Source organism: Lingula anatina, chromosome 3 (assembly GCF_051362555.1).
Source record: "Lingula anatina isolate TDL-2025a chromosome 3, LinAna3.0, whole genome shotgun sequence".
In the NCBI taxonomy this organism is placed as follows: domain Eukaryota; kingdom Metazoa; phylum Brachiopoda; class Lingulata; order Lingulida; family Lingulidae; genus Lingula; species Lingula anatina.
Window position 1 is genome coordinate 27,920,534 of NC_141769.1, and position 16,058 is coordinate 27,936,591.

The 16,058-nt window shown below is 36.1% G+C and overlaps 1 protein-coding gene across 3 annotated transcripts; it reads right to left on the reverse strand.

The window, feature by feature from the left end:
• Positions 1-305: 305 nt before the first annotated feature.
• LOC106165521 (uncharacterized) lies at positions 306-16,058 on the reverse strand. 3 transcript variants are annotated; one of them, XM_087008252.1, is made up of 22 exons: positions 15,877-16,058; positions 13,106-14,747; positions 12,528-12,694; positions 11,890-11,997; positions 11,263-11,396; positions 10,924-11,001; positions 10,578-10,751; positions 10,137-10,233; positions 9,841-9,948; positions 9,352-9,540; positions 8,324-8,644; positions 7,863-8,008; positions 4,850-7,500; positions 4,279-4,529; positions 3,876-4,052; positions 3,505-3,609; positions 3,227-3,317; positions 2,596-2,995; positions 2,156-2,231; positions 1,801-1,884; positions 1,517-1,606; positions 306-1,215 (listed from the first exon to the last, which is right to left on the reverse strand). In XM_087008252.1, the coding sequence occupies exons 2-22, from the start codon at positions 14,280-14,282 to the stop codon at positions 1,114-1,116; spliced, it is 6,726 nt and encodes a 2,241-aa protein (XP_086864378.1). In that variant the 5' UTR covers positions 14,283-14,747; positions 15,877-16,058; the 3' UTR covers positions 306-1,113. The 3 variants fall into 3 exon arrangements, with proteins under 3 accessions (XP_086864378.1, XP_086864379.1, XP_086864380.1); XM_087008253.1 differs by having other exon boundaries at positions 15,956-16,053; XM_087008254.1 differs by lacking the exon at positions 15,877-16,058 and adding an exon at positions 15,331-15,448.

The following is a 16,058-nucleotide window of genomic DNA, read 5'->3' on the forward strand; positions in this document are numbered from 1 at the left end:
ACGTGACCGTAATTGGCTAAACGTGAACTACTACTACATGTCGTTAACCACTTAAAACGGCTTTACTTCTTTTCCATTTGTTTTTTTTTTCACATATATATCCTTGTGTTCTGTTATATACTGTAAGGCATTATTAAAAGACCTATGCTACAAATATGAATGCATCATTGAAAAGCAAATATAAAGTTGCTGGGTTATCTAAATTTAAATCTCACTTTCAAATTAAACCAATTTTAAATTATAAATAAATAAAATTTATTTAAAATAATGAAAAAATAACAGAAAATGAAAAAAATTAAACTCACTGTAATTTGCATTATAACACCTTTATCCTTTTATTCATGCAGTGATAAAATAAATAATTTATCCATCAAAATTCAGCTACAGAAACCTGAACTATTTGTTGAATCAATCTAACAATCAACACATTAAAAATTCTGAATTGCATACACAATCAATCATTGGTCAATTGAGTATTTCAACAATAAATGTTGCTGAAAAGTTGTGTCCAATCTACAGGTTAAGATGGAGAAAAGTGTATTTAAAGTTAAACCTATGTATTCTCAATAAATTAATGAAATTCATGTGTACTCAAAATAGTACCATGGGCTATGAATAGTGCAAGAATGACCTTAAAATGGTGCAACAAAAGGTGTCCTTTTGAGAAAAACGCCAATTGGAATTAACAAATAATCATACAAACACTCATGACCCTAACAAGTATTGACTTTCATAACCAGATGATGGAATTAACCACTATAGAATCTGGTTACGTCCTGAATTTTCTTTCTTTTACTATCCCACTCCCTGACTCTACTATAAATACTATACAACTCCAGTCATTCATCTCATGCAGTGTTGCCGCCTTTCTGGTTGCAGAGTCCTATTTTATCCTCAATTACAAAAGTGTTCTTCTGAAATCCATGTCAATGCAATATCAAAATAACATCATTGATGTCAGGCTGTCCAGGTGTCTGGCCAAGCAATACACACACGACTCCTGATATGCGACACAAATTATCATTGCGCTGTTACATCTTGTTAAGTTTTTTCATTGTTTTTTTTTCGCCACTGCTTTGCTTAATTCTCTCCTTCATATTACTGGGCCCTGCATTATTCATTATTTTGTGTTGATTTGACACTTTTGTCTTTTTTCTTTGTCTGCTTTTTTCTTCTGTCACCTTTTTGAAGCTTTCTCATGGTAAATGTGATGCACTGTGAGTAAAGAAAAATTTAATTCTGAACAAACATACAAAAAAAAAGAAACACTAAAAGTAATGCCTTATAATATTCTAAATTCATCTGAAATGTGGCATCGATATCTATATGCAACCTTACATGAACCAAGAATCTAAATTGAAGGTATTTCAATTATCTTCATGGAAAATGTTACTGAACAAAAATAACATAAAAATATCTGACAAAAATTTCATAAACTTCCCTTTAATACTCAAGAATCTTATCAAACAACACAATGAGCCTAAAAATAAAATCAATAAACTTTTGAATAATTTACCTTTTCGTCCAGAAATTCCATCAGTTTTTGCTGTCCACATCTGATACCTGCTGCATTGATGGCATCCTGTAAATCTCCCAGCTCAAGAGGCTAACATAAAATATGGAAGACGTTTTTTTTTTCTTAAATATCTTAAATTTGCTTTAGCATTTTTATATTTATTCAGCAGCATTTTGAATCTCACATACAATTTAATTTTCCTTGCAAAGTCAGAATCTGAAAGACATTTTTATAAATAAAACACATTTTCTTATACTTAGTTTTTTGTGAAAACACTCACTTACCTCATAGTGTAAAATCTTGGAGTGTAGTTGTTTATCAGACAGGATGAAACTCATTAGTTTGGAGTGAAGGTCTGCAGATGAAACCTGTATTCAAATAACCAAAAGCAGACATTAACTGGAGAGTGGGACTGACAGCTGTTATAATATGGGTCAGATGTTTGTCATCCAATCTAGATTTCATCTTCTCAAAGATCATGGAAACACTCCAGACATAGATACTGGTATTTTTCTTCAGTATAATAGAAAACTAAAAGCATTTTTCAAAACAAATCTCTTGATATTCATGCTCAACCTCATTCTTCGATTTACAGGCAATATACTGGTAGGTCAACTGGTTGCATAAACCTCCACTTACCTGCTGAGAAGGTGATATATCTTCATCTTCTTCTGGCATAATAGTTTCTTCCAGCAAAGCTTCCTCCAATCTCTCTCTGAAGTAGTCATGTTTATATTAACCACCACGCACCAGTCAATTTAGATTTCCAATCTTTGAAAAATTTGACAATCCAAATTCATGCATTTTTTGAAAAATAAATGGAATGTTATTGTAAAATTAGCAAAAACTCCAACTGATAAAATTAATTTTTATATTCTTTATAATTCACAGTTCGAAATTTATCAACATTTTTCATTTTCATAATATTCAGACAAATTTAATTCTGAAACATGTAACTTTTCACAACTGTCACAACATGTCAACATGTAGAAAATAAGATGATCAAATTATTTTCAAGTCTTAAAATGATCACATTTCTTTAATATCACACTAATGAGAACCAACAAAATGGCCCTTACTCTTCACTTTCCTCCTGTGTGCTAAAACTCTCTTCTTCCTCACTGGAGATTTCATGTGCCTTGGTCCTACTCTCAGAAACAACAGACTTTGCTCTAGTAGCACTTATCTGGGTTTGTCTTGAAAGAGTGCCATCTGGGGAGGAATTTACTTCAACTTTATTTGTGCTTTTCTTAGGTGCTGCCACCTTTCTTTCAGTCCCAGATACAGAAGCTGCCAACTGTTTGGTTTTTCTTGGACCCCTTGGTCCCCTCTTTATCCCTTTAGGCTCTTTGGTGGCATCTATGTTTGGTAGGCCATCACTGGTATCACCACTATCAGGTCCAACAGCCTTTGCAGGAATACCTACGTCATCTGATTTTTCGTTGTGGAAGCTCATTTCACAGTCTGTGTCAGTTTCATCTGCAAATAGATGGAGCACACTTTCTGAATATATTTATTAAAAAGAATATTACAAAATCTTGTTGTTCTAGTTATTACTCATAATTCTACACAAAACTCTCTCAGAGGTTTCTTGTATATTAAATTCACAAACGCTTCAAGTCAGACACATATCAGTATGAACTCTAATAATACACATTACAATAATATATAGTCTGAATATCAAGACAATTTAATTCTTCTGGTACTAACATTGGTGAGTTTCCTTGTATATATGGGTTAGAAGGGTTCTCATACGTTTCTTTGCCATGTTTGGTCGTACCCCATATTTTTGCACTGCTCTCTAAAAAGAAAAAAATAGGAACAACTTTGAAACTTTAAAAAATAAAAAAAATCATGATATAATTCAAATGTTGAAAGGTATGAAAAAAAACCCTTTAAATTCAGTCTGCAGATTTTTCACTGAAACTGCATAGAAACCATGTTATAATCTTATTGTTTCCATAATAATTACAATAAATTTTTACTACCTTTAATTCTGGTGTGACCATGTCATCATAATTAGGCATAGGAGTAAAGGGAGATGGCACAGTTGGTCGCTTGAGTTTCTTCTGAAACACGGGTGTGCTGGTTTCCTTTAACCAGAGAAATTATCATAAGAATTTTAAGTGAGAATGAAATAAAAAATACTTCATATATGGCTTGCTAAAATATGTATTAAAGTGATTGTTTGTTACAGAAAGTTCACTGAAAATACCTTTACACTATTTAAGTATATCCAAAGTTCATGGAAACTGAACGTTCACATTGAAAAGACATTTCGTTAAGTGAACTAGAATTTGTTATGGTCTGATGCTAACATCTAAAATAAATCTGCATTTAAACAAGTTACAACACTAACTTTCTTAGGATCAGCATTTTGCTTTGCCAGATCTAGAAGTGGTTCATTTTCTTCACTCCAAATAAAACTATCAAGACCAAGCTCTTCAAGTTCTTCTTTAGGAAGCTTCTCTGGAGCCGTTTCTGCAAGTGGTACCACCTGCTGTTTCTTGGGCTGAGATGTCTGCTGTACAGTATCCTAATAGCAAACAAATTGACACATTTACTAGTAACTCATGACACATAAAACACAATTGTTATCCCAATAACAATCACTGCATGGAAACATTATACAATCTGGAAAATTTTGCATAAAAAATTCTGCACTTTGCACATATCTGCAAAGAAATTATACTTCAGATTAAAATTTTCATGTTCAAATTATTGAATTATCTTCTTCTTCAAAAATCAAATCAAAACCTTACCAATTCTTCATCAGTTTCTATAAAAGTGGGTGGGCTCAAATAGCCACCATCTCCATCATCATCATCTTCATCCACATCTCCTCCACTTTGATCTCTGTTCTTTGTGTGTCTCTCCTGTTCTTGTCTCACATATCCAACAAGCTCGCTACCACCAAGCTGTTGACTGGGGGATACTGGGAAGTCTACAAAGCCACCACCATCATCAAAGTCGTCCCACACCCCAGGGTCTGGGTTGTCTAGGCTCAGGTTCACTAAAATACAAAATGTGTTAACATCTTCTAAACATGGGATTACTGATGTCCTGCCTACTCTTTTTAATTGGTCAAGTTATTCACTGCTATAAATCTTAATATTTGTATAAAAATTGCATGATTGTCTTTGATCTCTCATTTAAACAATCATAAATCATCCTACTAGGGTACAGTACTGGGTAAGAATAAACAACACCTTATATTACCTCTTAAATTTATTTTAAAAATACTTCACTTAAAACAAATAATTAAGTAGAAGTTGTTCAGAATGTTAAAATTTCTAGACAAAAGGATCTCACAGTAATGAAAGGTACACCAACCTGACTCCACCACTTCAGCTCCATCACTATCATGAACACTGTCCACTTTCCTTTTCTTGTTTCCATCCCCATCATCCAAACTGTCATTGTTCACATCAACTTCCTCTATACTCTCATCACTGGAATAACTGCGCTTTCTCTTCTGTGAACCAAGAGACGAGTTTCGCTTAAAAACAGGAGAGATATTGGGGCTGTCAAAAGGGGTTATTGTAAGACTCTCTGGTGATGTACTCTTTGAAGGGGACATATTATGGGGTACTGGAATTTGCCCATATCTGCCACTAGAGGGTGCTGAAAGACTGGGCTGTGTCTTGTCTTGAAGAGGAGGTTGAGAACCAACATGAATTGGGGGCGCTGCACCTGGACTGTCATTATCCTTCACAAAGCTTTCCTCAACAAACTCCACCTCATCATTAGAATCTGACTCATTATCAGTACCATTCTTGGTTGGAATTTGAGATCTTGTTTTCTCTTCGTCCTCCCTGTGCCCAATTCCAAAAGAAAAATGATTACCTGCATTGCTCTCCTTCTTTAATGCATCTCCCATTTCTGACGTGCCAAAAGTGGGTGAAAGTGGGGGTGTAGGTGGAGAAGAGGGTGGGGTAGAGTCCTTATGTTGGCTTTCTATGGGTGATGCCAAAGTGTATGAACTCTTTCTCAGATCACCAGAGGGAGACATGACCACAGGAGACAAAGACTGGTCATTGACAACATTTACAGCCAATTTCTCATTATTTTTCCCAGTGGGAGAGTGAGATGAAAAATCAAGTTTCATTCGGCTTGGAGAAAACTGCAATGTCGATTTAGATGTCCAGTCTTCTTTTCTTGTTTTTACATTTTTTTGTGTACCACTTGGAAGACTATTGTTTATGACAGATTTAGCATCTCTGAGGTTCTTTGGACAAGAACTTCTGGCTTTTGTAGAGCTCTTCACACTGTACACAGCTGTGATGGGTCCAACCTTCCTCAATGGAGAACACTTAATGTCTTGAACTACGGGGTTCCTTTCATACTCCTTGTTAACAGGTGACGCTAAAACCTTATCAGAGCATGGGTCATTTTTTACCTTGGTCAGAGTGTGGCCATTCTGAGGTGTCAATTGAGTGTCGGCAAACATATCAGGAGTGCTGAATAAGGAGCAGCTGGACGCTGCACTGGCCCTTCTTGTGGTCAGCGGGGTATGACTTTCAGTTTGGTCTCTATCATACATACTGTCTCTTGATGGTTTTGCTGATGGAGAATTGTCTTTCTTTGATGAGGATCTTATTTCTTTGTCAATTTTGGCATCTCCACAATTCAACTCTTTTAAATCTCCATTCTTTAAAATGTTATCAAAAGAATCTTCATCATCAGAATGCACATCAATTATGTCGTCTAGATTTTCAGAGGTTAATCTATCTTTATCAACAGGTGAGATAAGTTTATTTCCATGTTTACGCAATTTCTGAGAACACTGTAAGTCTTTCTGAAAGAGTGTTCTTTGAGATTTAAGGATTTTTCCAGGGCTAGTCACAGAGGAGGTCCTTTTTACATTGGAATTGGCATGTGATTGATCTGCTCTCCTCATGCTGTCCATGTCGGATAGATTTTTTCTAGTAGGACTGGTTAAGGAGTTCAACGACTTTCTTGGACTGCCAAAAGAGACAAATGGCAATTGATTTTTTGTCTTCTTTGGAGACGGTGATGTCTTTGGAAAATCCGGTTCAACTACTAACATGCCTTCATTGGTAATGACCCCATCATCTCCACTGTCTGAATCTAAAATTTCAACATCTACTTTCTGCTTTTCGTGTTCATCTTTTTCATTATCCCAGGAGCCTAAAATCATGTCATAATCAAAGCTATTTTCCCTAATATCCTGAAGAGCATTGTTTTCAATATCACAGCCTGAATGTTTATTATCAGTTAAAACACTTTCAGTCCTTTCCTCTTTACTGTGATTTTCAGAGTCTTCATCCATTCTATTTGTTAAGACAAAATCTTCCGCCTGTCCTTTCTTCTGCAGACTCTGGGAGTCTAAAACACTGTCAATTGAGTCACGTCCAGAATCTGAATTCACATCATAATTCAAAAAGGATAACTGTTTTTTCTCTTGCTCTTCAATGGGCAACAGATCTCCATTATAAGAGGATGTGCCATGTGTTGTGTTGATTTTTGATAGTACTTCCTCATCAGTCAAACCCACAAATGTGTCATGAGACCTTGGACTGGTTGTTGATATTTCTACCCTATTTTTATCCATGGAAGAATCCAAACTGACAGCGTGACTAGAATTCTGGGAGGATAATGAACCCTGTAAAAACTCTTCTAGGTCACTGTCATCAGTGTCGTCTGCCTTTTCATTCTGCAAATTGCCTGACATCTTCCTCTGTCTCTGTGTTGCCATAATGGTGTATAATTCCTCCATCTCTTCCTCTTCCCTCTCCTTATCCACTTCCTCTTCATTATCTTCTTCAGCATCAGTACCACTTCTATCTTCATTTGATCTGAGGTCATCTTGGTCAACAGCGCCATCTTTTGAATTAGAATCTTCTTCATGCCAGACTTCCTTCAGTAACTTTTTAATGTTGTCCTCAGATGTGCTTGAACCACTCTTCTTATCAGTTGCCATTATTTGATCACATGCCTCCATTAACTCCTGTAGATGAAACCTACAAAGGAAAATGCTCAATGATAAAGAGGTGTATCTTATCACGTGTAAAAAGTAAATTGTGTACTGGTATTTATTACAGAACCAAGACAGATATAAAAAAGCTTGGCAGGACAGCACACAAAGAAATGATACTTTGAACTAACACCATCCCATTACTAAAAGTAGCCTATTAAGGAAACATAGTAAAAATGGTTCATAAAATCAAAGCCACAAAATACTCAAAAAACCGAGTACTATAACATTACTTTCTTATTGCATCAAATTTTCTTTTTTTTTTGAGGGAGGGGCTTCCTTCACATTCAACTAAATTATGTGATACTATTTCTACTCAAGCTTTACCAGCACTGATGACATACTAACCTTTTAGCAATATCACAGACTTGAGGTACAACCTGCAGGGCAATGTCCACCACACCTGTGTACAGATACCTGACCACACTGGACACCGCTGACGTAGTAAAAGTGGACATATCTAACACTGGCCCTGCCTCAGTGTGGGAGACATGCTAAAAATATACAATATACTGACATCAAATAGTGGCAATGTAATATAATTGACATAACAGCATACTGCAGTTCTAAAAAAATGCATCTCTTGGAAGCTTTATCTGTAGAGGCAGCCAAAATGATCACTCTTCTGAATCAGTTATTTTGTAATATGTTAAATGGGCAAAGTGAAGAATTCTTCAACTTCCATAACTAAATGGTCTACCTTTTTCACAGTGAGTGTTAAAAAACATAGCCTTTCACACATTGTGATCAATCATTGATAAACCTATTACAATCCACACTGACAAGAAATGACAGAGCCCAAGCAATACCTTGTACATGACAGGAGCTCTCACAGCCAGCATCATGCAGTGCCCAGGCAAACTCCCATCAGAGCACCTTATGGTCACGTCACTCAGCTCAACCATACCCATCAGCCTCTCTAGATCTTCCTGGAGCTTTACAAGGTGCCTGGGAAGATGAGGACCATGATCCTCTTCCTCCTCCTCCTCCTGATCCTCCCTGGGGTCCTCACAGAATCCCTGGCTGCTAGTTGGGAGGTTTACAGGTGAGGAGGACTGGGCTGCTAGTTTGGCCAGTACTACTGCAGTCTGGGTGAGGGGAGGTGTGTCTTCTTGCTTATCCTCTTCTTCCTGAAATATTAAACAATTGAAAAAAATTTAATATAGTCACTTCTTTAACTACATGCATGAGCAAAGTGAGAACTATAATCTATAACTGAATGTATGACCAAAGGCTGGAAATCCAAGGCTCAGGATAGGAAACAATGGAAAAAGCATGCTGAGGCCTTTGTCCAACAGTGGAACACTATAGGCTCTAAATGATGATGATGATGATGATGATGATGATGATGATGACCAAAGGCCATACCGTTCGATACAACATGACACTCAATAACCATTACGAATGTGTAATAAAATGCTGACACACTTCAGCTGCTTCTCCTTTCTAAGAAACGATTCTTAAACTACCCTTATATGATAGGCAAATGATAAGTTCTCTGTCATCACTGAACAGAGTCAGCAGGAATGTTTACTCTTCATATTACCAATTAGAAGTTTTTAAAAACTATCGTTAGTATTTTAAAGTCAACTTTCTTCTCAAAGGTTAAACTGAATAATCAAAGCTGGTGAGATATGTAAACACAGACCCACTCAAAAGGAGTAGCAGACAGAGGACATTTTCACAAATGAGAATTCTGTGTTGGATTTGCAAATTGCAATTAAAAGCCACATTTTATTCAGTGCCCTTTTATCAAGATTTTGTCCTTTGTATGCATGTGAGGATCCAATTTACAAGCTCACAATCAGTATATAGACAACCAAACAGTCTTCATTACCTCTTTTATCATTTGCCCAGACAATGACACCCTGCCTCTCCCAGGGATCTCCGACATCCTCCTTAGCTTGCTCCCAGCTACAACTTTGCAAGGGGAGATAGGAGGCATCAGGGTGCTCACATAGTAGGTCTCTCTGGGCTTCTCACTGCCATCCAACTCCAAGGCAGTCATCGTCCACAGCGACTGAACCTTATGGGTAAAATTCACAAATTACCAATTTTTCAAGTCATTTCAGCCTGGTCTCTTTTGCCAGTTATATTTCAATCCACGCAACTCCATAGCATGACCAGTCTGTGATGTAAGCACTGGTGATACACTAAATGCCAGTAAAACTGAAGATGGGTGAAGTAACTTTTGAAAATCCGTTAAGCCCAGGTGCACCTTGGTGGTAATGTGGACATTGCTGAAAAATTCAGGATTTTTTATCCATTTAATATAATGGGCATGCAAACACACACTGCATGGCTTTAAACAGCTCCTATCACTCACCTGTTGGCTAAAACTATGTTGTATTGATCTCAGCACTTTGGTGTTGTTAGCTTTTACTTTGCTCTCTGGAAGTTCTGGAGTGGGATGCACATCATCACTGACAGCATCCTAGAGGACAAATAAGTATGGGAAAAACAAAAATAAGTAATAACACTCAATGTTAAATAAATGGCAGAAATATAGTTTAGATTCCAGTAGCTAACTTTGAGAATTATTATCTAGCAACATTGTAAAATATCTTTGTCAAAAATGAACGATGGATTAATCAAAAAGTCAGATTTTGATTCTGTGTTTACCTGTTCTTTTTGCAGCACCATATTAGCAGCTCTGTTGGCCAACCTTTCCTGGATTTTTTCATGGCTCTCCAGCAGCAGTGTGTTAATAGGTTCATCTCTAAAAGGATACATTCAAAAATGTAATAAGCATTTGCTGCCAATAACATTTTTTTTCTTAGTTTCTAATACCATTCTTCTTACGATGACATTATTGTAGATTATTTTAAGAGTTCAAAATTTACTTAATCTGTACAATTCTCAAGACTGGTGGGTTTGGGTAACTTTCAAATTCAATAAAAACACATTTGAATAGCTTAATATATGTCTCTCTTTAAGTCCTATCTCCTATGGTATTTTTTCTCAAGGTTGCCCAAAGATGAAATAAAGAAGAATTACAATGTGGTGCTTGCATAGCAAATGAAAAGGAAATTACTTTTTTCCTTATTTTAATATGTTGCATACCTCTTTTTCTTCCCTCTTTTTTTCTTTTCCATTCCATCCTTGTAAGGCTTCAAGGGCCAATCAATCATAGCACTACTGCTAGCCCCTGTTGTATTTTCTGACTGCTGCTGCTGTTTTTGGTCAAGAAGAGAGCGAGACAAAGCAATGGCAACCTGGGTGTCTTCATCTACCTGCCTGGAAGTATTGTAATTGGAAAGGGTTACTGTAAAAACTGTGGTCAAATAAGCTAAATTCTGCAGTTGTGATAAAGAAAAGTAAAACGAGGAATGTCTTTCTTGAAAAAGAGACTTTTTCTTGAAGAGTGTGTGCGAGTATAAGAGAGTTTAGCTATCAAGGTATTACTCACCTCGTTGGTTCTGTGATGATGTTTGTATTGGTTTCTGTGCTTGTGTTCTTTTTCCTTCCTCTTCCCTTCTTTGGTGGCCTAGAATCCAGTATGAGATTTAGAAATCCAAAACTGTTTAACGCACAGAGTATTTTGGTTCCTTATACATATCTAATCTATAATAATAATAAACTTTATTTAAAGAGGGTAAAACATGTTAAGAGCACACACTTATCTTACACATGGTCCTCTAGAATATCTATATTGATAATAGCTAAAATAATAAGAAAAATTATTCTGCAATTAACAAGTGAGGTCATATTCTTATTATTTTAAAATCCGAAAGATTAAACTACTTACAAAGCATCAGGTGGAACTATCCCAGCATTCAACAGTTGCATGGCTTCCTCCTGTTGTTTCTGCACTATTGTTACCAGCTGCGTTGGTGCTATGCCAAATTTGGTGGAACACTTCTTCAGGTGGGTTCTTCTAGCCTGCAATCAAATCATTCACAGCACACGTTCTTTTCGTTTAGTTTTCATACAAATACATAAATAAGCTTCCTTGAATTGATGACACAATCATAATGGTTTCTCTTTTAAATTTGAAAATACATGTTGTATATTAGGTAAACTGGAGTTGTGACATTGTTTACAGGCCTTATAAACGGATACGGCATTTACCAACACTAACTGCTGATCTTTTACTTTCACCAACACCCATATTAACCACAAATTAACCAACACATCCTAAAATATTTACCACTAACACAGCAATTCTTAGCATTAACTGTATTCATTCGCTACATTAGTGTTGGTTAATTTGTTGGCTAATATGGGTGTTAGTGCTAAAAGGTCTGCTGTTAGTGTTAGTAAACACCAAATCCAGTTATAAGACCTGGTTTATATCAGCAATGACAATAAAATCAATCACAATCTATTTTTTGTTTATTCTTTCATTTATTTATCCTTTCATCATTACACTTACATTTTGTGTTTTCAAGTGCTGACCACAGATTGGACAATTTAGTACTGCATCCTTTGCCTTGGAGAGTTGCTCTGCTTGTAGCTTCTCTTCTTTGGCAGCAATTTCAGCCTTAAAAACAAACAACTTATATCAGATCACAGATTGTTTTCGTCATTCATCAAATTATTTCTAAGGTACGCAGAGACAGCCAAAACATTGATGACTGAAAGAACAGTAATTTTCTAAAGATTATTATCAATGTTATGATACCAGTGTACTAGGTAAAATGAAGCTTGAGGTCTAGGTTCATACTGGGGTGCAAATTCTGATAAATGCTTTAAGTTCTTTACTTTTGTTAAAGAAAATATTTGAAAAAAAATTTTAAGTGTTAATTCGGTGAAAAAATGGCTTCTCAATGGCTTGATGTGCAAAATATGAAAAGACTCCCAAGCTGTTTTAAACTGTCAATAATATGAAATACACAAATACCTTACACTATTATAAAAGCAAAATTAAGGGAATGTATATTTTTTAACAACTTTTTATGAATTGAATGTAAAACATTATTTGTCTGAAATGCATTATATGCCAGCTTAACCCTAAGTATACTCCTTTTTTTTTTTTTAGTAATTTGACTAATAAGAATTCCCTTTAGTTACCTTATCAGCACATCTATTGACATGTTGGAGACGTCTATGTGAATTGAGTTTTGAGAGGTCCTTTTGACAGAATTGACAGAACAAAAATTTTTCGTCTGTTGCTTTTTCCTCTTTCAATTTTTCCTCTTCCCTTTTCTGGAGTTGTCTGGCAAGGGTTTCATCAGATTCTTCATAAAATTTGAAATCAAGATTTTAAATCAAAATCGGTGCTCTTGAAAAATTTCACAAATCTCAGTTTTTCCAACATTTTATTTCTCAAGCTTAATCTTTTTTGTCAATAAATAATAAAAATGACTAAATTAAAAATGATATCTTGGGTAAAAGCAAGAAAATCGCTAGGTAGATATTGAACAATTCGATTCATATTCAGTTGGTGTGTGCTGTATATGAGATAACAGACACTTCTGGGTTGTAACCGAGTATATTAAAGTTTAAAATCAAGAGTCATCAAAATGTATCAAACAGTTTTTAGGTACATCCTTCTACCCCCATTTTTCATTGACAACCAATCAAATAAGTGCTTTCTTTAGACTAATCATCTTCTAGCTTTTTATCATAATAATAAAGACGTCACGAACCTTCTTGGTCATGTAGAAGTGATGCAGTTTTATGGTTTCCGTAGGAAGTTCTCATGCACTGTAAAATATGTTCACGGAACTTGTCGAGCTCTACTACAGCTTTACAAGTGGGGCATCCTTTTCCCTGATTTTCTTCTTCGCCATCAGATTCCTTTTTATCAGGATCAGATTCCGGCTGCGTTTTCTCTTGCTCACTGCTACGTGACGGTTGCTGCTCATTTTGATCAGCTGATGGGCATTTTTGTATCTCCTCAATTTGTTGCTTAACAACAGTTTTTGAATTTTTGTTTCTCGTGTCAACACCATTTGACTCAATATGTTCAATTTCAGTCTGTCCATTGACTGAAGTCTCTGGAATAAGCACGTCTTCATTTTCATTATTTGAAATAGCCTTGGTGGCATTTGAGCTTTTGTTTGCAGTAGTTTGAAGGATTGCATTTATGTCACCTAAATCCTCATTTTCTTTTCCAGCAAGTCCATCCCTTTTACTTGCAGTAATAGTGCTTCTAGACCCCCTCTTTAAGGGTTTTGCATTTTTGTTTTTTGGCACAAATTTAACATTCAATGTATCATCTTTGAAATCATCCGTTTGATTTAGAACTGTGTCATTTTCAAAGATGTCAGTGAACAGTTTTAATTTGCTAGTACCTCTGGAGCCTTTGGCCGAAGATTTTTTGGCCAAACTCAACTTTGCTTTCTTAACTGCTTTCTTGGCATGTTTTTCTTGAGGTGTGGTGCCAGATTTGCACAGTGATGGGCTCTTGGTATATTTTGTATCTGCAGAAATCTCGCCATTCGGCATAGTTTGTATCACATCTTTGTTATCTCCTAAACCCAAAGAACTACTTAGTATTTCCTGACGTCCAACATCTTTATACTTTTCAATTTTGCCTATGTCTTTGCATTGATGGGCAACACAATTTGTTTCCCTTAGCACCAGCAGTCCATCACTTTCTTTTTTATTACCAGATGCCAAAGAACGAAGACTTCTTCCACTTCCTCTCCTTGATTGAGCAACTTCACAGTTCTCGACCTCAGCTCGGTCAATACCTATCACAACTGTTTTAGTAACCCTAGCCTTTACTTGATCATTGTTAAGTTTGGCATACCCAGAATCTGCAAACACTTTTGATTTGTTTTTAGCACTCCTGGTATGCTTGTATGGTGAATCATCCATCAAATCAGATTGTTTCTTCAACAGTGGATTTCATTCAAATTGAAAAATATGTTTCTGTCACAAATGACTTCCTTATTCAATAAGCCTTCCCATTGTAAATTTTGTCATGTGACGTCAAGAATGAATTTTGAATTTAAGCAGATTTCATGTCTGGTCACAAAATTGAGGTAAAAAAATAAATTCAGTGTTTACCAACTTGAAAGTTGTAATAGTAACAATAACATCTTTGTATCATCAGTCATGTCTTTGAGGTATATTTACTCCTTTTTATCAACTGCTGGTGTCTCTGAAGGACCATCCTGAGATTCAGGTAAGTTTTCACTTGTCTTAGATGTAACACGCTTACTAAGGCGCTCCCTTCTTAGTCCTTCTAAATACTGAAGACGCTTTTCATATGCAGCCTCCTTCAAATCTGCCTCTGTCATCTCTGTTGGGCTATTTTCCGCTTTTTTCTTCGCATGCCTCCTATCAGAAAATGAGAAAAAAATTACAGTTTAATTGTCATAATAATACATTTTCCACACATGTGAACTTTTGCTATGGCTGCAAACCAGCCTTATCACTCAGAGGCCCTTTTTCTTCTCTGGACAAGCAAAGTATGACTTGAAGTAAGACGTAAGCAAATGTTTTGTAGCCCATGACTCTCAGCTACCAGTATGTTGCTTGTTGAATGTCCTTTTACAATCACTTACAACTGAATCTTTCCTGTGTCAATACATATAATTCTACATATCAGAAAACATAATGAGTGCTAACACATAAATGAATTTTCATAGAGTATCACTACCACGTCACTTGCCACTGAACTGAAACATGAAATCTGACATGTATATGCTTGGGATAAATCTCAAACATGCTTCTGACATATGGAGGTTTAAAATTGAAAAAAAAAAGTATGCATGGAAACTGGACCTAAGTCTAAGTGCAGGGTATCTACACTGGTCCCAAGATCGACTTAAATTAAAAGTAAAATCAAGGGCATATTCAGACTGCAAACCTTTAAATTATTATATCTAAAACATTTTTATGCTGTTTGCATATATTTGACCTTGACAGATGCCCATAACCAACAGGTGCTCACTGATGTAAAGTGTTGTTTCAAAAATGAACAGATCTACATTATGAAACCAACAAGTCACATTGTAGTACAAGTGCTGCAAGGGCACCCTTTTCAGATGTCTTTAGATAAATTGACATGCAGTCATATGATTCAGTGCCACCCTGTGATGAAATCTCAAGGATGATTACATGGCTGGTAATTGCTTGCTTAACTGCTTAGGCCCAAGCCACTTAACAGACCCAAGTCAAGTCCCCAAGAAGGTTGATTGCTGTGATTTTAATTACTCGCTCTTTTGTGACTGATAAAAATAGCTAGCCCCTTATGTCATAAGTTATGAATATAGCTTGTTACTCCAGACTGAAGTTAACTGAGGAATCTACTGTACTAGCTCCCTACAGAGTGGGTACAATGCCATCTGCGAGCGTGCAGATTTAACTACTTTCAACTGGCCAAAAGTCACAGGGTGGCCTTTTGAAATTTTCCTATGATATCTGCCACCCTAGGGGATAGAGGGTACTCCAAGGGGGTACTTACATAGCAATCAAGCCGCTGCCAATAACGAGAAGAGCTGTAGAGCCGTTTACCAACCATCTCAGAATATTCAATGACCTACTTAAGTTTTTTACTCCCTTGTTATATTCGTCCCTTATAGTCATATTTATTAACTGCTCTCGATCATCTACAGGCAGTTTTGTCCATGTGCGGCAATCTTGCTC

Coding starts and splice junctions, on each gene's coding strand:
- LOC106165521 (XM_087008252.1), bottom strand. CDS start 14,282: ATGGATGATTCACCATACAAGCATACCAGGAGTGCTAAAAACAAATCA. Junction 9,541..9,840: donor AACATAGTTTTAGCCAACAG/GTGAGTGATAGG, acceptor TTTACCCATAAG/GTTCAGTCGCTGTGGACGAT. Junction 3,318..3,504: donor TGGTCACACCAGAATTAAAG/GTAGTAAAAATT, acceptor TTTTCTTTTTAG/AGAGCAGTGCAAAAATATGG.